This window comes from Garra rufa, chromosome 6 (genome assembly GCF_049309525.1).
Source record: "Garra rufa chromosome 6, GarRuf1.0, whole genome shotgun sequence".
NCBI lineage: Eukaryota > Metazoa > Chordata > Actinopteri > Cypriniformes > Cyprinidae > Garra > Garra rufa.
The window spans coordinates 42,620,490-42,643,986 of record NC_133366.1 but is presented as its reverse complement, the minus strand read 5'-3'; the positions used below and the strand labels follow the sequence as shown (position 1 = coordinate 42,643,986).

At 34.8% G+C, this 23,497-nt stretch overlaps 2 protein-coding genes across 2 annotated transcripts; one reads left to right on the top strand and one right to left on the bottom strand.

The window, feature by feature from the left end:
* Nucleotides 1-1,174: 1,174 nt before the first annotated feature.
* Nucleotides 1,175-11,471, bottom strand: mgarpb (mitochondria localized glutamic acid rich protein b). The gene is made up of 6 exons (XM_073843203.1): nt 11,341-11,471; nt 8,037-8,140; nt 7,854-7,926; nt 6,728-6,967; nt 2,491-3,198; nt 1,175-2,380 (listed from the first exon to the last, which is right to left on the bottom strand). Exons 1-6 carry the CDS (start codon nt 11,411-11,413, stop codon nt 2,340-2,342), a joined length of 1,239 nt encoding a protein of 412 aa, XP_073699304.1. The 5' UTR covers nt 11,414-11,471; the 3' UTR covers nt 1,175-2,339.
* A 934-nt stretch (nt 11,472-12,405) lies between these two features.
* On the top strand, nt 12,406-18,716 carry hpf1 (histone PARylation factor 1). The gene is made up of 8 exons (XM_073842967.1): nt 12,406-12,479; nt 13,128-13,302; nt 13,445-13,631; nt 13,747-13,845; nt 14,084-14,234; nt 14,368-14,455; nt 14,577-14,749; nt 17,804-18,716. Exons 1-8 carry the CDS (start codon nt 12,438-12,440, stop codon nt 17,936-17,938), a joined length of 1,050 nt encoding a protein of 349 aa, XP_073699068.1. The 5' UTR covers nt 12,406-12,437; the 3' UTR covers nt 17,939-18,716.
* The last annotated feature ends 4,781 nt before the right edge of the window (nt 18,717-23,497 follow it).

Here is a 23,497-nt window from a genome sequence, read left to right as displayed (position 1 = left end):
AAAAAAACATGCACATATATGTAGCGCCCTCTACTGTTTAACTACTGATATAATTTAATGCTTATTGATACACGACTCCTTTGAAAACAATGTCAAATTCTTTTATGTAATAAAATGGTTTTATGTAGTATGTAGTTTTATTTCATTTGTAACAGGTTTCAGATATGATGAAATACTGATTCTACCATGAAATGTGTAAAATAAAATGAGGTCTGAAAACTATTTTGCAGTGAATTTGATAGTCTAATAGTCTACTCTAAACTAATGTACATTATGTGATACGTTTTCACTAATAGCCATAATAGCAATGATATGGTTTTGTGATTTGTGGTTTAATGATTGCATGATCAGATATTTGCTTTCGATAACTGATTCATAAAGGTTTAGGCTATAAAAACTGCATAAAATTAGCTTTTATTGCTTATTTATACATTAAATTAAATTAATTATATGCAGAGGTGAATAGTAGTGAAGTATTTTTACTTTAAATGTACTTTCCAAGTGTCTGTACTTTAGAAAACTTTACTTATTAATAATATTGTTTTTAATAATATCTGCACTACGTTTCATAATAAATATCACTGAATACTTAATTATGTTAGAAGTCTAGTACGTTCTTACTTATACTCAAGTAAAAGTAATTACATACATACATTATGCTTTGGAATGTAGTGAAGTAAAAGTTTTCCTAAGAAAAACACTCCGATAAAGTACAGATACTTTTTAAATACTTGATACTTGTCCACCTCTATGGATATTTACTTTTGAATTGAAAATCACCTGCAACTTAAGAAAACTTCATCTTCATCACTTACAATACAATACACTTAAAATACAGAAACAGACTGCAAATACTGTGCAAGTAGCACAGACAACAAAAGTAATGGGACCTCAACAACCCTTGGTTTTATTATAGTAAACGTGTATAACCACAGTTGTACAAATATCATGGTTAAACTGGTTAACATAGCAAAACCATGGTTATTTTGTGATTACCATGGTTTAACTATACGAACCATGCTTTTTTGAATAGTAAAACCATGGTTAATTTTCATAAAGGATGTTGTAGAAGTAAGTTAGCCAGCAGTTAACTTACTTACACAGTTCCGCATTAACAACAAATTATACCTTAAAAAATCCAGAATAAACAAACAAAAACAAAACACCAACAAAATAATAATAAACAAAATATTTATTGGTTTATTATGTGTCAGACCCTTTTTATTTACGTACTTTTTATTGTTGTTAATCTTGGAATACCACATTTTATTTCATTTGACTTTAAATACATACATACATTTATTTTCTGAAAAAAGTACTAACAAAGACACATTTCAAAAATAGCGCAATAGCAACACTATGAATTTAAATGTAATTTTTACTACACTAAATATATATGTGTGTGTGTGTGTGTGTGTGTGTGTGTGTGTGTGTGTGTGTGTGTGTGTGTGTGTGTGTGTGTGTGTGTGTGTGTGTGTGTGTGTGTGTGTGTGTGTGTGTGTGTGTGTGTGTGTGTGTGTGTGTGTGTGTGTGTGTGTGTGTGTGTGTGTGTGTGTGTGAGACCCTGGACCACAAAACCAGTCATAAGTGTAAATTTGTCGAAATTGAGATTCTTATGTCATCTGAAAGTTGAGTAAATAAGCTTTCCATTGATATATGGTTTGCTAAAATAGGACAATGTTTGTCCGAGATACAACTATTTCAAAACCTGGAATCTGAGGGTGCAAAAAAATCTAAATATTGAGAAAATCGCCTTAAAAGTTGTCCAAATGAACTTCTTAGCAATGCATATTACTAATCAAAAATCAAGTTTTTATATATTTATGGTAGAAAATTGACAAAATATCATCATGGAACATGATCTTTACTTAATATGCTAATGATTTTTGGCATAAAACAAAAATCGATAATTTTGACCCATACAATGTATTTTTGGCTATTGCTACAAATAAACCTGTGCTACTTAAGACTGGTTTTGTGGTCCAGGGTCACATATATATATATATATATATATATATATATATATAAGGCTTAAATTTAAGATTGATGTGATTGATTTGAATTGCATATAAAATTTCCTTCCATTTCTAAACTAATAAACTTAATGCAATTATATTTTTAATAACTTATGAAATTACTGAATAATAACCTGATGAATTAAAATTAATAAAATTAAGGAGACCATAGTCATGCACTAAATTTCAGATTCAGCTGGAAAATAAAAATGTAATTCAGAGGTCCTTTTATAACTGTAACAACACCACTGTATGTTAATGTCAGTGTATGTATTATGCCACACATTCTTTCGGTTTCAGCGTCTCAGGTGTGGTTTATTCACTTCAAGCTTGTGCCATGGTCACTGCAACATCACTTTCAACAGCTGTGAAAAAAGAAGTAAACATGATGACTGAACGTCTAAATCTAAAGTCCAAAAACCTCTCATTTAATCTTTGAGTAGACTATTCCTTTATGGTACCATAATCCTGTTACCTTCATCTGACGGCTCAGCTGGTTTAGCTTCCTCCACATCCACAGCATCCTGCATTGGTTCCAAAACAATAATTTCTTCTGCAGTCTCTGTTGCACCGGTAGCCTGTAATGAGTCCTCCAGGTCTACTGGTGGGGCTGTGAGATCTGCATGTTCTGTTGTTTCTGTGGCTGTTGGCTCATGACACATTGCTTTTTCTTTTTCTATTTTCTGACCTAATGTTTCAACTGTTTCTGATGTCACCTCCTCAGCTTCAGAGATGGTGTCATCTTCTGACAGCATCACCACAGGGCTAGTTGACTCTTCCAATTCCAAAATGTTCTCCATTTCTGCATTCTCTGATGAAGAAAGACTTCCAACATAAACTTCAGGCACAACAGGGCTGTCTGTCTCAGACTTGACATGGTCATCTGTGACAATAGTAAATTCTTCTACTGCGTGATCTCCTGAAGCCAGTTCTTTCAGTTCTTCTTGTGTTTTCAGATCAGATCTATCTAGCATGGCCTCCTCAAACACAGGTTCTTCAGGTGCTGGGACCTCTGCTTTAACATCAGCAACCTCCAGGCCATTGAGAATGTCTACAGAATTGTTTTCCTCAGACAGTCTCACTGCTGCCACCAAGTGCTGATCACCAACTGAAGCAGCTGCAATCTCTGCTGTAGATCCAGCCAGGATTTTCACAGTGCTCAGTAGGTCAGACATTGGGATAACTGCAACAAGATTAGTTTATTACAGAAACATATAGGTAAATATGCCATAAATAGGCTCAGAGAATCAATGGACTTTACTTTAGCATTTGTCTGTTATTTATTTTATTTTTCTTTAATGATTGAAACACTGAAATCCCACTTGGAGAACCAAGTAATTGAGTATTACTGTATACATTTGAATACATATAAATATGGCTATGTATCTACAATACATATAGTTGCATTGTCACAGAGCAGTGGGGGGCAGCCGAGTGCCATTTAGTGATGGGCACACATATGACATTGCATGGAAATATCTTGACATTTTAAAAGCTAGATTTGAAGGTGCTACCACTTTGAAATCTCCTTAAGCCACGTAAGTGGCATAAACCTCAAAGATTAGTGAGAAAACAACCAACACACATTAGAGGGACTTACTGTAACTAACTGTAAGAGATGCCTAAAATCATTATAATCAATCCAGTATGCAAACTAAAATGGACTTTAAGAGCAAAGACTGGGATGCAAGGAAGCAGGGTTTAATCTGTATTTACAGGAATGTGAAAACATTTAAGCTGATGATCAAAACTAAGCAAAGCATCCTGACTGAAAACAACACAAGGAGCTATTCTACAAATGTACACGATACAGAAATATTAAATATAATGTACATAGACTTTGACATTTAGTTTATTATATTTAATTTACAGTTTGTAACGTAAGGGGATCAATAAAAATGGCACTGAATTCAGACTCAAAAATCATATTTTATTTAAGGAATACAAATATTTTTGTCAGTTTTAAAAACTGCAACATAAATTCTGAGTTGGTTAGGCCTAAAATAAAAAAAAAAAACTGCATTGAGATTAAGAGCAAATGTCTCTAGTGTCAGTATTATGGCATGTACTGTAAGTGACACTGGTATTTTTCACAAGTTTCCTTATGATAGTTCACATTTTAAGAGATATTTAAGCTACTTAAAAAAAAAAAAAAAAAAAAAAAGGCACAATAGCTTTCCTCTACCCTATTAACTAAGAGAGGACATGCACAAGAAGAAAAATGGTAAATCATTTTTAAGGTTTTTAAGGCCATAGTGGCTTGGAATGGATGTGTACAAAGGTGCTTCCAAAATCAAGTAAGGCACATTTAGTTGTAGCTATCAGGGTTGGTCAAAATCCAGAATTACTGTATTTTTCTTCCCTGGGCCAAAATGTATTAAAAATAAATTTATATATAAATGAAGTATTCATGTTTACTTTATTTTTTTTTTTTTATGTTCAAAACTTATGCATTATTTTGCTGGATGTTGCAAGCTGGTATTTGTCATATCATTTTAATTAGTTTTATTAATTGTTATTCCTTTAGTTATTTACTTGAAGTAGTTTAAGAAATGATGTTTCTCCGTCTGCTGAATTTAAACTTTGTCAGGTTAAACACGACAAGGTTTCATCAAGCCATCATTTAAAGCAGTCATGAACTGAGAAACAAAGTTCCCTCGATCTTTTGACATATAAGATGTTATTGTACTTTAATAACATCTTGTAAGTTTCAGAACTCAAAACTTTCTTGTTAGTCTAATGCTGCGTTCACACCGCCCAAACCGTCATGCGTCAGTTGCGGCAAGATTACATGTAAAGTCAATGGTTGAGTCCGTCAGAGGCTCTGCGTTGCGTTGTGTCCGTTGGATCCGTCAACTTTTCAAGCGTTACCTGCGTTTCAAGCGTCAACGCAGCCAACGCAAGCAACGCAGAAGTTCAGCTAGTTGAACTTTTGACGGACCTAACGCACTTAACGCAGTGCGTCAACCAATCAGAGCGTCTCACTGTAGCGACGTCACCACACGTATTTTGAATGAAGCGGGAGCAGAAAAAACAACAACATACAATTCTCTGCGATTGAAGACGGCTACAAACTTATTCTAGCCGTCTGCAATCGCAGAGAATTGTATGATCCATCCTCGTTGTTGTATAAAGACAGGAATGTAAAGGAACTTGCTTGGATGAAGATCGCTGAAGAGATCGGGTTGTCAAATCGTTTCTCAACGTAATTATTTCCCATTTCGTTAGCTAGCGAAACATGTTCATGAGAGGATTCCAAAATGTCCAGTCCCAATAGTTTGCCATGGTTTATTCAGGGGAAGTGTGCAGAAAACTAGATGCGTTTGGAGCGTTGCCTGACGTGTGCGGTGTGAACGCACCAAAAAGCAAGCGTTGCCAGCTTCAACGTACATGCGTCAAACTAGATGCGTTAGGTGCGTTGCCTGACGCAGACAAAGTGTGCGGTGTGAACGCACCATTAAAACAGCTTATATTGAAGACAGTCTACCAAAACGACAGGTTGTGGAATGTGCCACTTTATGACATTATAGTTTGGTAAACACCACCTCCGCAGAAGATCATCAACACCTGCTTCTACATCACTGCCTGTTTGGTCCTGCCTACCCGTTCCGTAAGTTTCGTTTTGAATCAAATGATTCGCGATCCGACTGGATCGCTACGAAACAGTGAATCATTTTGCGACGCAGTGGTTTACTGATTCGGCGTTTCAAAAAGCTCTGCTAATACTTTGCTCACTTTCTCTATAGAATTTATTCGTTGTTTGAAATGAAATCATTGCAATTAATAGGCCTAACTCACAATGTTTTTATTAAATTGGAAACATGTTAGACAGTTTTCGTCGTATTAAAAACAATTCATGACGTGAAACTCATTATCTGGTTCTTGCCTAAAAAACGGGTATATAATGTGTGTTGTTAACAGATTACACTAACAGTTTGGTCAACCTTTGCCTATGGAGAGAGAAAAAAAGTTTTCAAAAGCATCCCCTCCTCTGCAAGAACTGTTAGCTGTTCTTGTCGTCAATAAACATTCTTGTCAATATAAAGCTAAATAAGAAAAAGTAGGGCTGCAACGATTAATCGAACGATGTTGTGAGGCGCGTTTAGTCAATGAAGCCGGTACTTACATTAGTAGTAAATCCCCATCACGTGCGTTCAGCTGGAGCGGCAATTCAAACACCCCGCCGTAAATCACTGACAAGCCACGCCCAATCGCGCTTTAATCAAAGTACCGGCTTCATTGACTAAACGCACCTCACAACATCGTCCGATTAATCGTTGCAGCCCTACAAAGGGGTATAATGTGGGTACACAGTAACAAGTATTACAGCAGGCACATGTACTGGGGGTGAAGGAGGAGAGATTTAAAAAAATGATATGTGATTTAAATGAGATATTCAGGTGTCAAAACAGGCTGGAATAATAACACAATACTTTGGGATTGCAATGTTTTGTTAGTTTCTTTAAATCTTCAAAACTTATTTTTGGAATTCCTCGACATCTCCTCCTCACCTGTGGGATTAACACCCTGTGGAGTTAACAGGTTAAAAAAGGTACACTTCTTTCTGTTTGGAGGACACAGTCAATCAGTTAAAAGGAGCACACAAATTGGAGTCTCAACAACTTAAAGGAGCATTCCAAGGTGGGATGGGAAGAATCACATATCTAGACTGCTGGGGATTCAGGCTGCTTCCTCAGGAGAAGATGCCTCACCGGTTGTCTCAGCAATGGGAGCAGCAGCCTCAGCAGCGACATCCTCAACAACAGGTGCAGTAGGTTCCTCAGCATCAGCTGCTACTGCTTCTACAATTGCCGGTGCTGCCTCAATTTCTAGTGTTGCATCCTCAGGTTCTGGGGTCTGTTCAGCCTCTGCATTTACCACCTCAAGTTCAGCTGCTGTGGTTTCCACAACCGCAGCTGCTTCTGCTACTGAGGCCACCTCGGTCACTGCTCCTACATGGAATACAGTAAGCAGGACTTCAAGAAAAGGGATCATGATCATGACAAGATCAAGTGTGATTAAGAAGTTAAAGCGGACTTAGAAAACGTGTTCTCATACTAAATGAAGAGGGTTAGCAGTAAGTGTTGCTAATTCCATCTGTCATTATTAGAACAACATTAAAGAGATTATGAGAACAGGACAATGTACAAATAGATAGCGGAAACCATTTATTCAGATTAGACTTCAAAGAACCTAAGCTCTGAAGTTAGTATTAGACATTTATTAGGAGCTTAAACCACACTTGAACCACACTTGCCCAGTACCTCAGAATTAGTCAGATTAGTTTGTAAAGAACCTGCATGGATGCTTGATTACAAAGTGCTTCTGTTCTGAGTTATGTTAAGACAAACAAGTAAAAGAGGACAGATCAAAATCTAAAGAAAAGTTGTGTTACTGAGTGCATTTCAAACGCTCCAAATCAGACATGCTGCTAAAACAGAAGCTAAATTTATACTCACCCTCCCCACCTGATGGGAGAAGAAAAAGTAAGGTGGTTAACAGCACGCAAACAAGTGAAAGCTGCTCTAAATGTAGCTAGCTTAGTGTCTGCTGAGTAACCACAGAAAGAGGATCAGGCCTGAGGAACTGCAGTGACAAACACATACCAGAACAACGGCAAAACCTGACACCCTGCCTCACGGCATCCATCAGTTCAAAGAATCCAAGAATAAAAGAACTCTGAATGGGAATCTAATCCCATCTGTCTGTGTAAATTATTTACGCTTCACTGACGCTGAAAGATTAACTGTGATCTTGAACAGCCAAAACAAAAACAGGTATTTAGACAAAAACAAAACTATACAGCAAATACATAAAAATAAATAAAAAGGAACTTACTTTTAGGTCTGGCCTCGAGTTGAGCGATTCTTTCATTATATCTTTCACTGTCAGAGTTTATTGTTTTATAAGCCTATAGTAGGAGAAAAGGAGGGGAAATTTAGTTTAGATGAGGAGAAATAGATGTGATTGTTAAAATTGCAATAGTATTCTAAAACAGGAAGAGGAAATAAAAATACATACATAAACAAGTGCAGCAGTAAGTGAGCTTCCACCAAGTACCACGTAAGCAATGTTTGTGCCAGACGCCGGTAGACCAAAGGACATCTGCCGTGTAGAGAATACAGCTATTGAAAGATAAATGGAGACACGTATCAGCACATTCAAATTAACTAGTTACAATGTATTTTTGAGTAGAATAGTTAACTAGTTGAGTCTGCTTTCCTTCACCATCAATCCAATTTTGAAATATGAATTCCGTTTTCATAGATTTATCAGATCAAGCTATTAGAATTTTATCAAACGTTTGGAGCACATAAATATCAGCATATGCACTAAATTGCATATTTCTTCTCAGTTTGGGGCTCTGAATAAAATTGAGATGTTTTTCCTCTTTGGGTATGAGCTCCATATTACCCTCTGTCATACTACAGTTGAAGTAAAACGTTTACATACACCTTGCAGAATCTGCAAAATGTTAATAATTTTACCAAAATAAGACAACCATACAAAATGCATGTTATTTTTTATTTAGTACTGACTTGAATAAGATATTTCACATACAATACATTTACATATACTCAACTAGAGAAAATAATAGTTGAATTTATTGAAATGACCCCATTAAAAAGTTTATATAGTTGATCCACAGCTGTTTTTTTAGTGATAGTTGTTCATGAGTCCCTTGTTTGTCCTGAACAGTTAAACTGCCCACTGTTCCTTAAACAAATGCTTTAGGTCATATACATTTTTTGTTTTTTTAGCACTTTTGTGTATTTGAACCCTTTCCAACAATGACTGTATGATTTTGAGATCCATCTTTTCACACTAAGGACAACTGAGGAACTCATAACTATTACAGAAGGTTCAAATGCTCACTGATGCTTCAGAAGGAAACACGATGCATAAATAATTTGAAGATCAGGTTAAATTTGATTTATTTTGTCTTATGGGAAACATGCAAGTATATTCTGTAGCTTCTGTAGGGCAGTACTCAGGGCAGAAATTTCATGATATTTAGGCAAAATAAGAAAAATGCACACATCTTCATTCTGTTCGAAAGTTTAAACCCCTTGCTCTTAATATATCATTTTTCCTTCTGGAGCATCAGTAAGCATTTGAACCTTCTCTAATAGTTACATATAAGTCCCTCAGTTGTCCTCAGTGTGAAAAGATGGATCTCAATATCATACAGTCATTGTTGGAAAGGGTTGAAATACACAAAAATGCTGAAAAACCAAAGAACCTGGGACCTGAAGAACAGTGGGCAGTTTAACTGTTCAGGACAAACAAGGAACTCATGAACAACTATCACTAAACAAAAAAAAAAAAAAAAAACAGCTGTGGGTCATTCAAGGAAACAACACAGTATTAGGCGTATGCAATCTTTTGAAAGAGGTAGTTTTTATAAATTCAAGTATTATTTTCTCTTGTGGAATATATGTAAATGTCTTTTACGTGAAATATCTTATTCAGGTCAGTACTAAATAAAAATAACATGCATTTTGTATGAACCCTCTTATTTTGGTAAAATAATTAACATTTTGAAGATTCTGCAAGGTGTGACCTCATGACCTCAACTGTATACAAATCATTTTTTTTAAATATTATATCTAAAGGTTCAATAAACTGTTCCCATTTTATAACAATTAGACTATTGCAATCTTTACTGGTTTAAACTGATAATCCAAAAACAGAATGGAAAAAAAAAAAAAAAAAATCTATAAATTAAAATAAAAATGCTACCCGTTTTCAAAAATCTTTACTGTTCCTAAGTTGTTGTCATCAGCAGTTGAGCCATTAATAAAGTTGTATGAGTTTGACGAGTGGACATTTTAAGTAGCCTAACATGCAAAGTTACACGGGACAAGACAAACCTGATACAGCAAGCATGTTTCAGGCTTTTGTGTCTGTGCATGCATTTAGGCAAACACACATCCTCTGTGTAGCTGCAGTGAAGCAGCAGAAGGGAACACAATGTCCAACAGTTAAACTGCCCCTCCCACCGTCTCTCTAAAGCAACACTTTATCCCACAGGAGCACATGCATGGACAAACTATACAGCCACGTCACAAAATCTACATTTTAAATAGTTATGTCCACTAGAACCAAGCATTTATTTCAAGAACAACTCCAAGGTGACTGTCTGCACCAAAGTGGCCTGTGCCTCAATTATACATTTAATCTCATTTACGGCTGCGTCAATGAACTGTTAAGGTAGAGGTAGACCAGCAGGTCTCCAGGACAGTCATGCTCTCTAGCTGCACATATAAACACTGGCATAATGTGGAGATGGCAGACATGTCAATGTGCACAACCCGAGGCAAATTCCCCTCTTCAAATATCTGGGTAGTTTTAAAAAAAGCCTGAGCAGATTTTGTGAACACATCAGTTCAATCATGCACAACGCTGAGTCAGCAGAAAAACTGATCAGCCCTCGCCCTCAAAGTTAAACTTGCCAGAAGATCTTTCGATTTTAAAACAATAAAGGGATAAACTTAAAAAAAAAAAGACAAGAAAAAACATTGCACGCAGTTCAAACTGAGTGAATCCTTTGACAGGAAATTAACTTTAAACAGATCAAACTCAGCTATTTCCCACAGATGCACTGGAGCAGGGAAGGGTTTACATGTCCCAGCTGTCTGTTTTGGAAAACTCTGCATTAAAAACAAACTTCAAATTCAGAAAAATGCTGATGTCAAACATTTTGAAATGAAACAAAATTAAGCTCGCTCCTATTTAAAAAAAGATGTCATAACATTTGATTAATCACATATTAATATTTTATAATTATTATTGTAATACAATGTTTTATATAACAAATCATAAAAAAAAATCATAACAGTACAAATAATACCTTCTAAAAACAATAGACAGAATCCTTACATAAAACACTCATGGGTCTCTTCCAAATGCAAAGACAAAAGAGGTCTTTCTAGTGTAGGCTAGAAAGTATGAAATGTATGAAAAACAGACTTAATGTTGCATTTTCTATATTTTGTGCTAACTTTGAGATGCATTCGATGGACATATCTCACTTGTTACATAACAAACAGCAGAACTTAATGTTCTAGATTTGGGTAAAGTCGTAAACCACTGACACACCTCCTAAAAGACTCCAATTAAAATGGTCCAAATTCTCTCATTTTTACTTTCCATTTCATATTTCATAGCTTATGCGCTTCTTCTTTTTGGAACACGCACTTTTTTTAATAGTTGCATAGCTCTCTTTTAGCCTGCGAATTCAGTATAGGTTGGTGAATATTATTTGTAAAATGGAAACTTAATTGAATATTGATTGAATGATTGGAAATCGATGTTTTCTTACCATTGTTGAAAGGATTAAGTGTTTTGCGTGCCAGAGGCGCAAGTCTTTGCCAAGCCGCTCTGCAGAACATCATCTTTGCTGTGGATCCAGAATCTGTTAGGCTACTAAACACTTTTACTAACAAATTTATTCGCCACAAGAGTGTCTCTCAGACAGACTGATCCTTTTAAACTCCCTCTGTCACCTCCCTCGGTGGCACGTCATGCATCATGTACACGTGGTCCGGGAAAAGTCTAAATATCATTAGATAAATAAATAAATAAATAAATAAATAAAAGAATAGTCTAAATATCTAATTTACGCTGCTACACATATATAATAAAAAATAAAATAATAATAATGCATATTTCATTTGGATACTTAAATTGCATTTTAATTTCTTAATTGTATGTTTATGTTTATAATTATATATGAAGATAAATATGAATAGCCTATAAAATCTAGTCTAAATATTAGGCGAGATATAATTAGGCTATGAGACATAGGCCTAATTATACATCCAAAAACGCTATTCTATAAATCTCATATGAATTGACTAAACAACTCTAATTCATAGTTACCATGATGTTATTAACGTCAGAAACGTGTCTTTAAAGTTACATTTCATTTTCACTTCAGACCTGGCTGCAATTAGTTATAAATTTGATTCATTAATTTTAATTGCAGTTCAAGTAAACAAGCGTATTAGTTTTGTTGGAAATTAAGAAAATAATACAAACACTGCTTTTATTATATGAAAATTAAATCACTATTAAATCATATATTTAACGTCAAAAACGGGTCTTTAAAGTTACATTTCATTTTCACTTCAGACCTGGCTGCAATTAGTTATTAATTTGATTTATTCATATTTTAATTGCAGTTCAAGTAAGCAAGCATATTACAAGCATATTCGTTTTGTTGGAAATTAAGAAAATAATACAAACACTGCTTTTATTGTATAAAAAATTAAATCACTTTTATTTTTTAAAAAATCTGGGTTTGTGCATTGTAAAATCACAAGTCACGACTTTGATTTTGAAATTGCAACCGGATGTTCAGAACTTTTCTACTGGCTGCAGCGCTTTGCGTGGAGACTGCGGGAAAGATCAGCCGGCATGGCGGGGCGCGGGAAAAGAAAACCCAGATCTTTACCTCAGGTACATCATATAATTCTCATCAGTTTGTGACCAGCTAGAGTAAAGTGTTCAGTTAAACTATTTCGTTGAGTATTTACTCAGAGGTTATATGATGTTGCTCGTTTGTAAATGATTGTGGTTGATATGCCTTTAGCATCCACTACATTTCAGTTCTTTATAATCAACGCTGTGGAATATTATGCAAATAATCACCTTGTAAATCTCTGTTCGTGTTTTCAGTGCTCTTTAACTCAAGTCAGTTACCAAAAATGTGTCAGAATTAGAGATACTATCAGTTGCTGAACAGTTAATGTATCCTTCATTTGACATTAGTTCATTGTGACAGGTTATTGGTGTGCACTGGATTGTAATGACCATTATATTGCACGTCTATTTCCTTAGTTCAACTATACTGAACTAAACTGGTTTCTCTACATTGTGGTGCTTATTCATTATTACAATCATTCAGTTTTAAACTAAAACATTCCATGAGTGAAAAACAAACCCGCCTTCCTTTAATAAGTTTATTTGTAATAACAGTATTTGTCTTACCAGGCTTAACAAGTGCTCAAATGTTAGCAAAGTCTTTTTCATGTTGTTTTATTATTATTTTATTAGTGAAATGATTATTTCTGGCAGTGCAACTTATCCAAGTGTTGTCTGTTCTAGACAGAAACACCAAACGGGGAAGTGAAGAAAGCAAAAGAAAGCCAGAGGGACGAGAAGACAGCTGTCACAGGAGAAATGAGAGAAGAAGTGGAAAAATTATACAAGTTGCACATGCCCGATGATTTTTTCCAGTTTTGGGAATTTTGCAAGGGTCTGAATGCTGACTGTCCACAAGGTATTGCTGTTACATTGATAGTTCTAAATCCACTCCATAAGCATCCTCAAATTGATATAGATTAAATATATATATATATATATATATATATGTCTTGTTGCACTGGTTTTAATCCATGCATGTGTTTATGTGTGCTTTACAGATGCCCTAAAGGAAACACTTGGGCTTCGGCTAGTTGGCCCATTCGATATCCTGTCCAAAAAGCACAAAAGCTCATCTTCCTCTCAACCCAACTTTCACCTTCACTGGCGTTATTTCTATGATCCCCCAGAGTTTCAGACCATCATGCAGGGCAATGTAGACACCCAGCATCACATGGGATATTTCAGGTAACTGTTTACCTGTGAAAGACATGTATTTTTGTAAATGGGTAAAAAAAAAAAATTGCAAGGGTGATTGCATTAGCTTTTGGCACATCAAATTGCAACATGTCTTCCTGTACAGAGATTTGCCTGATGGTTTGCCTGTGTTCATTGGGGAGAATGAAGCCAAAAAGGGTTGTACCATCACACAGATGGGGGACAACATTTTTGCGGCTGTTCTGTAAGTCTCTTCAGTAAATAATACAAGTATAAATTAAAATCTGTATAGATGCTATGACTAGTCAACATTTGTGGTTCAAGTTTTCTTTTTCCCCATTTTTAACAACTTTGTTGCCTTCATTTGTTCATTTAAAATGGTCATTTGTTGTGACAAATGAATTAATTAACATTTAAAATGAGAAAAGAATTAGCAAAATGTTTTAAAATGTTAATTCTCTCCATCACGCCACACCATCCAGGCTGTTTTTGCAAAAGAAAAGGAAGGAGAGGGGACAACAGAAGAACGAAGCCGCTTTGGACCAGTTAGAGGAAGATTTGAAGCAAGAGGCAGAGAGGTTGGGTTTGCCTCTGGAGCAAAAAACTAAAGCAATGAAACAAAGAGAGAGAAAGGTATGTTTTATAACGTGATGTAAAATGATTTGACAGAACCACCTCCTTATCTCTCTACAATATTTGTGCTTTGAGCTTTCCTTAAACAATCAAATGATAATGCAATCAATAAGTTTTTTTTTTTTTCTTGTAGGTGGTCACAAAGACATTTCATGGAGCAGGAATTGTTGTTCCAGTGGATAAAAATGATGTTGGATATAGAGAATTGCCAGAAACTGATGGTAAAAAATTATTTTAGTGATTAGTTGAATTATTACAAAATGTGTAATGGAAGACAAAACAGTAAGCCTTTAGTTTACATTTGTTGTTTTTTTTTTTTTTCTTAATTTTGTTTACCCGTAGCAAGTCTGAAGAAGATTTGCAAAGCGATTGCAGAGGCCAAAAATGACGAGGAGAGAATGAAAGCTTTTGCGCCCATCCAGGAAATGATCACCTTTGTTCAGTTTGCCAATGATGAATGTGACTACGGCATGGGCTATGAGCTTGGGATAGATCTGTTCTGTTACGGCTCACATGTAAGATTAACACACACGCATACAAATATTCCAACAAAAGCTTAAATCCTTGAACAAATTTGTAATTATACTTCTTTATATTGACGTATTTTCAGATATCTTATGTATCTGAATGCCAAAAGTTGGTCTCTACCACAGGAACTACTGATTTACTATTGAACACATTCTTTAACAGTTTTATTTATCTGTTTAAAACTGTAAGTAACAGTTAATGCATTTCTCAGTTGCGAGAAATAAAGTCAGAATTGCAAGATTGTAAGTAACTGTAAGAAACTTACGGTTTTTTTTTATATCACAAACATTAGTTTTTATAAAAAAAAATTTCAAAATTGTGTGATATAAACTCACAACTGTGAGAAATAAAGTCAGAATTGCGACATAAAAATGCCCAATTGTGCCATTTTCTCTGAGTGAAAACCCACAATTCTGACTTTTTCTCGGATATCCGAGTTTGTATCTCGCATTTGACTTTTTTTTTTTTTTTTTTTTTTTTGACTCTTAAAGTTTTTTTGACTCTCAATTCTGAGAAAAACGTTCAAATTGTGAGATACAAATTCACATTTGTGAGAGAGTAAATTGACTTTATCATGCAAATGCAAACGCAAATGTTTGTATCTTGCAGTTCAAACTTTTTTCTCAGAATTATGTGATATAAACTCATAATTGAGACAAATTCACAATGACTTTTCTCTCAAATGTGAGTTTGTATCTCGCAATTTAGACTTTTTTTATCGCAAACGTGAGTTTGTATTTAGCAAATTCAAATTTTCTCAAAAAATATTTCTGCGTGATATAAACTCTCAATTCTGACTTTTTTTATTGCAAATGCAAGTTCATATTTTGCAGTTCTGATTTTATGAAGTCTAATTTTGAGGATAAAAAAGACTGATAAGAATTGTGAGTTTGTGTCTTATAAAATCAGATTTGCAAGATATGAACTCGCAATTCTAAGAAAAAAGTCAGAATTGTGAATTTAAATTTTTTTTTTTTTTTTATAATTATTCATTGATAGAAACAGGCTTCCATACTATAATTCTAATCAATAATAAAAAGAAACACTTTAAGGACAAAAACTTTTAGTTACAAAAAAAAATTAAAAAAATGTAAAGATCAGTTTAATAATAAAAGTATTACAAGCAATATAACAGCATTTTGAACACTTTTGTTTCTAACTGTAAAAAATATATGGTAGTTTTTATATGTGTATGTGTGTGTATATATATATATATATATATATATATATATATATATATATATATATATATATTAGTGGTGGGCCGTTATCGGCGTTAACGTGCTGCGTTAACGTGAGACTCATATCGCGCGATAAAAAAAATATCGCCGTTAATCTATTCTCAAAGTTGGGATTGGGAGCTGGGTCTAAACTACGCAAGATATGATGACTTTCACTTTGATATTTTAGCGCGGATGACGTATATCTAGTTGAATTGCAATGTAGGGGGCGAGAACGAGTCTTCAACTTCTGTGAAATTACCACATCAAATGAGACGCGCAGACATGGATGCAGTTATGAAGCCGCTTCAGGGCAGGTTTGTGTGTTGCTAGACCCTTTTTACTGGGGCACGTGCCTCAGTGAAAATCTGCTGTGCCCCAGTAAAATCTCAAGTTTGAGTTATAATTTACTTTGATAATCCCGAAATAAAGACATTATACTATATGCAACAACTGAATTGACGCTTCTAAAAGCAACGCAGTTTATTGTAAGATGCACGCAGATAGGCTATCCATACCCGCGCGCCTGTATATTTTACTGGAACGCGCACGTCGTACAGCCTTTTGCGCAGAAGTACTTGGTTACACAAGTTTGTATAGTTAATTGTGTTTTAAATGCAATTGTCAAGCAGTTTGTAATGCATTTTGGAAACAGGAGATGAGCCCCTGGTCTAATGCGCCACCTGGCTTGAGAAACCCGTTCTCAAAGACTTACTTTTAGTCATTATTTGGGTAGCACACATATTCTGAATGCTTTCAGAAGAATTCAAATTAGCCATTTTAATCTAGATTAATCTAGATTAATTTCAAGATTTAATCTAGATTAAAAAAATTAATCTATGCCCACCACTAATATATATATATATATATATATATATATATATATATATACATACATACATACATACATACATACATACATACACACACACACACACACACACACACACACACACACACACACACACACACACATATACATATATGTATGTATATGTGTGTGTTTGTTTTTGTGACATATCAGGACACAAATTGGTGTAATAACATGGGTATGACATAGGTATTACAAGGAGAGGGTGACTTATGAGGACATTGCCCATGTCCCCACTTTTCAAAAGGCTTATAAATCATACAGAATACGTTTTTTTGAGAATGTAAAGATATGCACAGTCTCCTGTGAGGGCTAGGTTTAGGTGTAGGGAAGGTGTAGGGTGATAGCAAATATCGTTTGTACAGTATAAAAACCATTACGTCTATGGAATGTCCCCACAATTCACAAAAACAAACATGTGTGTGTGTGTGTGTGTGTGTGTGTGTGTCAATATTGCAGTTTGTTTCTTGTTAAAATATTATATCTCTTCAGGTCTCATGTCTCAGCTGGTCAACAGTAGATTTACATTACAAGATATAATGCGCAGAAATAATTTAGTTTTCACATCGGTTTACTTTCACTTAAAATATAACTGACTCTGTTTACAAGCTTTTTGTCCAGAAAACGTATTTAACCTCACAATTGCTGTGTTTTATACTGGCAACTATGTTTTTATTTTTTTATGTTTTTGTTTTCAATTTTAATTTCAGTGTTCACTGTGCATAAAGCTTTGCAGGCAAATGCAGTGTCTGTGTCCAGAGAATCTCAGAACATTTTAATGCCTGCATAGCTGTAACCTTTAATAGCTTTCTGCTTTCCATCCAAGGCCATCTTCCAGAGCGTGTGTCCTTGCTCTTTGCAGACACATTCATAGCCATTTCTGACAGATTTCTCATGATGTATAGTTCTCCCGGACTACTGACTAACTGACTTTTTTTTTCTTTTGGTAGTATTTCTATAAAGTGGTACGTCAGCTGTTGCCAATGGCTTACAATCTGCTGAAGAGAGGTCTGTTTGGAGAGATACTAGAGGCGCATCTCACCAGCCGTTCCCAGGACAACCTTGACCAACTCGCTGCCGTCTGACGTATATTGAGAGGATGATAAGCTATTCAGAATGACTTCCTGTAAATGGTGTTGGGGTGGGGTCAGAGACAGATTGCACTGCACTAAATTATGCTGTTAGGTGCTGCCGCTTCATTGAAAATGCTACAAAACCCAGGAAAGGTTAGTTTCTTAAACCTAAATTACTCTTACTTTTCTAAAAGATGTATTGGAAATCTAAATGTAAGCATTTCCCTTGAGGTTTAATTGGTTAATAAAAATGAACGGGCACATATTTGCTTTTTTAGCTCTCACTGCTCAGTCGTACATCAAATTGAGTTCTCCTTTTGTGAGTAATACTGTGCCTTCCCAAACCTGAATCTCTTTCATTTACACCGTCAGTCCAGTAAACCATAAAGAAATGAGTTATGACTGCTGAAAGTTCAGTATGTTGCATATATTATTTATGATTCCGCTTTCTGCATTTCCGTTAACATATTTTGCATAACCCAGTTGCTTGAAAGCATTAGGTCCTTCAGTTTGCAAGTTTATTTGAGCTGAGTGCCGATCAACAACTTGGCTGTGGTTTCAGATCAGTTTACGTTTATTTTCGTGAAAGCAGAACCTACTATACATGGCAAAAGTGGCTGATTCTTGTTAAGACGGTACCTTAAGTAATCTGTACTGAGGTTCTTTTAGTTAGAACATGAGTTTTCAGTGTCATTGTATTGCTATTTCTGTTTATCATTGTTATGATCATTCTGTTATCGTTGTCCAGTACTGTTCCAAAGTAGATGTTTAATAAAGTGTATATTTTTTATGTTTTTTTTTTAATTGTGTGAAAAATGAAAGCGAATCATAATACATCCAATTGCTATAATTAGTATAATCTTTTTCATCAGTATACTAAATATATAAGTATACTTCAGTGGCTTAAAGCATTTATGAATTCAAAACATTTAATGATTTTATGTATTATTGTATTTTAATATACATAGAGAGAGAATATATTCTACTTGTTAGTAACAGCATTAAGTTCCTGGGGGTTGTGAGTTTAAAGAAAAGCATAAAAATAAGTAATTATAAATTAACATTCAAAATAAAACACAATGAAACAATAAATATTTGCTTTCCTGCATATATATATATATATATATATATATATATATATATATATATATATCAGGGTTTCCGCGGGGTCTTAAAAAGTCTTTTAGGCCTTAAAAAGTCTTAAATTCGCTGTTCTAGGTCTTAAATAATTTTACACAGGTCTTATTTTTCCGATGTCCATGTAACGCTACCTCTAATGCTCATTTAAATTCTCTTTTTGTTGTTTCCGTGGTGTTGTAGTTCTTTATTTCACTATTTCAAATATAATTTGCTGTATTTAAACTACAAATGAGACCAGCATGCAATAGCCAATCAGCTTTCTGTTAATGGCACGAGTCTCTCTCGGATTGTACCGCAGAAGTAAAATGGATTTAACTTTTTAGCTTTGGGGAAGTGCAAGTTCAGCGATACTTAGCTTGAAAAAACTGAATATAGGGCTTGGCTAAGGCCAGTTGCTAACAACTGTAGATTTTTTTCCTCCCTCTGTGGAAGTAACTGCGTCTTCAGACAGAATCGCAGTAGCAGAATACAGGTCAAACTACCTTTTTCTGTATATAATGTTCTCAATTATAATAATAATAAATATAGGTCAAGCTAGCTCTTTTAAAATGTTTTTTTTTTTTTTACTTGCCCGACCGAACAAACCGCCTGATTAAAACTGAAGTGACAACAGCAAAAGTGACTAGCAAAGCATCGAAAGGCAAGAAATATTTATATTTTAATACATTCAACGTAAACAGAAATTGATAATGGATGGTGTATTTCTGGTCTAGTGACATACTTTAAAACAAATGAATGTAACGTTAACAGCACTCTAAAGAAACACACTGAGGTAAAAGTTTAAAATGTATAACGTTAGTTTATTTATAACATGATATAGTTCAGTAATATATCAAGTGAGCTTTTTGCTGAATATTCTGACAATTATAAATGTTACATTGATTCTAGTTCAATAAACAAGCAGTTAGTCTAGTAGTTACTTACATATTAGACAAAATATTTTCACTGTTCTGTTCTGTTTCACCAACGAAAATAGTTCCAAACAAGGATCGCAGCAGAAGTATTCTCCTAGCAACATTTTGCTATGATTCAGCGTTTTGCTCGAATCAGTTGAAGTAACTCGCTCATGAAGTGACTTACCGCCACCTGCTGGTAGTTTAGTGTGTTTAAAAGTATGCCTCCACACCCAAAATTTCTAATTTATATATTTATAAATCAATAAATGTATTTAAAACATTAATCTCACTTTTAATTTTGCAGTGTAAATTGTGTAATCTCACTGCTAACAGCCATTTAGAATTTATTAATAAATTCATAAAATAAATTTCAAAGGTAATGCATACATTTCAAAAAAAAAAAAGGCCTTTATAAAGGTAAATCAAATATGCAGATTTAAGATGTAAAAGCTAATAGAGCACTGATGAAAATATTGTTTTTTACATCAGATATTTCTAGTGGTACTTTTATGGGGATATTTTGTGTGGAATAGTATCTATCTGCTGATATGAAAAGTTCACTGTATATCATAGTAATAAATTTAATTTATGACAGCCATGAAATTGTATTATATTATTATTATTGTATAAATTATATATATATATATATATATATATATATATATATATATATATATACACACACACATTACCAGTCAAAAGTTTTTGAACAGATTTTTTTTTTTAAATAAGCCTCTTCTCCTTACCAAGCCTGCAGCAAAAACAGTACAATTTTATTTTCTTATTTTTTTTTAAATAACTGTTTTTGATTTGGATATATTTTAAAATGTTATTTATTCCTGTGATTTTAAAGCTGAATTTTTAATTATCATTACTCCAGTCACATGATCCTTTAGAAGTAACATGCTGATTTGCTGCTAAAAAAAACCATTTATTATTATTACTAATATGTTGAAAACAACTGAGGATAATTTTTTTCAGGTTTCTTTGATAAATGGTATAGTGTATAATGTTACAAAAGCTTTTTATTGTGGATAAATTCAGATTTTTGAATCTTTTTAATCATCAAACAGTTCTGAAAAAAGTACTCAACTGTTTTAAATATTGAAATAATGTTTCTTGAACAGCAAATCAGCATAGAATGATTTCTGAAGGATCATGTGACACTGAAGACTCGAGTAATGATGCTGAAAATTTAGCTTTGGTTACAGGAATAAATTACATTTTAAATTAAATTCAAATAGCCATTATTTTAAATAGTAAAATAATATCTCACAATATTACTGTTTTTGCTGTATTTAGGATCAAATTAATGCAGGCTTGGTGAGCAGAAGGGAATTTAAAAAAAAAAAAAAACATTAAAAATCCTACTGTTTAAAAACTTTTGACTTGTGTGTGTGTGTGAGTGAGTGAGTGAGTTCAGATGCAAAAGCCTCTAAGTGCCGTTTAAAATTTTCTTCTAAAATTAGCATTTTTATCAGGCTCATAATGTGTATGTTCAGTGATTTCACTTTAATGGCAATAAATAGGTTCTTTTCATTGATATTAATGTGAAATGCTCATATTTAAAAGAAAATTGCAAACAGCACTTAGAAGCTTTTGCATCTGAACTCTTCATATATACATTATTATAAATTATTATTGCAACTCAGTTTTTGCCATTAAGATTGGCTTAGTTGCTGACATGGCTATAAAAATACATAACTGGTACTACTATAGCCCTGCTTGGGGTAAGTTGTCACAATGGAACCTTGCCATTAAATACCCTAAAGGAATAAAAAAAAGTAGCTCTCAGGTAAAGTATATCATAACTGTTTTGCACAAATCCAGTTATGAAATTCATAATTTTAGGTGTGCCTCAAGTGTCCATTTGGGTTTACTGTATATGTAAAAATACTAGCTATGAAATCGATTTTGATTTTGCCTCGTCATGTGTAAGTGGGGGTTTGGCTTATGGAGGAGGGGAGTGAGGGAGAGAGAGAGAGAGGAGAACAGGAGGGGGCTACTCAACACAGCGATGAGAACATCGCTCATATTGCGCCTCTCTTACACCATCGTATATTTATCTCAGGCTTATCGTTAATTACCCTTATTCATCCTCCATCTCGGTCAGTGTTTCAGCACTGCAGCATCGGTGCATCTGCATGTGAGCAGCGCGAGTGCCGCAGGACACCGTGCGTGAGACCCGCACCGCACCGTCACGCCATAGGACATTCGCCAGTCTCCCACTCTCGAATACAACCACAACATGTGTCGGAGCTTCAGCCCTGACATCTGAGGCCGGGGCAAGGGTCTCGAGGCTCTCGACAACCGCACGACCGGGACTGGCAGATACCGTTTCTTGGACATCATCACGCCACAATGTCAAAAAGCTCGGCAGAAAGTCAGAGCAGGGGCGGCTCCGTCCGAGACGTGAGGATGGCCTCTTCCAACAATACCTCACCCGAAGGAAGCTCTCCACCCCACCAGAACCGCATTCGCCAGGTCAGTGAGTGCGTGTGTGAAATGAACGAAACATTCCGCGTTCTGGTGTTCGGTCTGTGTGGGCGAGCGTGACACCAGTGTTTCGCGGTCTTGTGGTCCCTGATGCGGAGGATGAGGCGTTGTCCTGGTTACCGAATCTTTCTAAAGCATCAGTAGACTATCGCAATGTAGCCTGTTTATTTTCATCATGATAGCGTTGTATTTGTAAATACATGGGTACACTGAATCTCTATCTATCTATCTATCTATCTATCTATCTATCTATCTATCTATCTATCTATCTATCTATCTATCTATATATATATCTATCTATCTATATCTATTGAAAATTCTGCTAAATTTACAGAAATTGGCTGTAAATATAAACTAAGAACCAAAGTTTATCATAGCAAGCCTATCAGTAAACTATATCCACTAATCACTGTAATAGCCTAAAATGTGGCTTTTTTACTTGAAAATGTTTTGTCTTGAATATTATGTACATTGTAACCATAAAATGTACAAATTATATATATATCACACCTCTCAAAACCATACATTTGCTTTATGAGGTAACAGATTTTTCCAGTTTTTGCATTGTTTTTCCTGTTTATACTCTATTGCGGTCACTTCTTCTTGGTCCAGCCTATACGTGATGCTGTAGTGACCGTGTGTGTCGACTGCCAGTGAGGTTTCACACCTGACAAACTGCACTGTTAGAACACCATTGTTTTGATCCTTAGGTGCCAATATGGCAGGTTTCCTAAGTAGCACTGCTTGAGATTCAGTTTCTTAACTGTGGCGTTTACGCTTGAAATCACAGCTGATGACCCTGCAGAGCTTGTTGAATAAATAAAAAAGACAATATCCAAACAGTGTTTTTTTTTAAGAGCCCTACAATAACAAGCTTAGCCTCACTCACCTTCCCCGCCTGCTTATTTGCAATCTCATGAGCCAATTCATCAATAAAAAGCGGCCATAAATAAGTGATGGACTTGGCTGAGTCATGTAGGGCATTAGCTTGTCTGCATGGATGCATAGATGCCCTTCTGTGTCACTCAGAGGTGTAGCC

What these genes read in the sequence shown, in the direction of transcription:
- hpf1 (XM_073842967.1), top strand. Translation starts at nt 12,438, where the DNA reads ATGGCGGGGCGCGGGAAAAGAAAACCCAGATCTTTACCTCAG. An exon ending in CATCACATGGGATATTTCAG is followed by an intron (nt 13,632 to 13,746) that starts GTAACTGTTTAC and finishes CTTCCTGTACAG; the next exon opens with AGATTTGCCTGATGGTTTGC. An exon ending in AACATTTTTGCGGCTGTTCT is followed by an intron (nt 13,846 to 14,083) that starts GTAAGTCTCTTC and finishes CACACCATCCAG; the next exon opens with GCTGTTTTTGCAAAAGAAAA.
- mgarpb (XM_073843203.1), bottom strand. Translation starts at nt 11,413, where the DNA reads ATGATGTTCTGCAGAGCGGCTTGGCAAAGACTTGCGCCTCTGGCACGC. An exon ending in ACTTAATCCTTTCAACAATG is followed by an intron (nt 8,141 to 11,340) that starts GTAAGAAAACAT and finishes ATCTTTCAATAG; the next exon opens with CTGTATTCTCTACACGGCAG. An exon ending in AGCTGAGCCGTCAGATGAAG is followed by an intron (nt 2,381 to 2,490) that starts GTAACAGGATTA and finishes CTTTTTTCACAG; the next exon opens with CTGTTGAAAGTGATGTTGCA.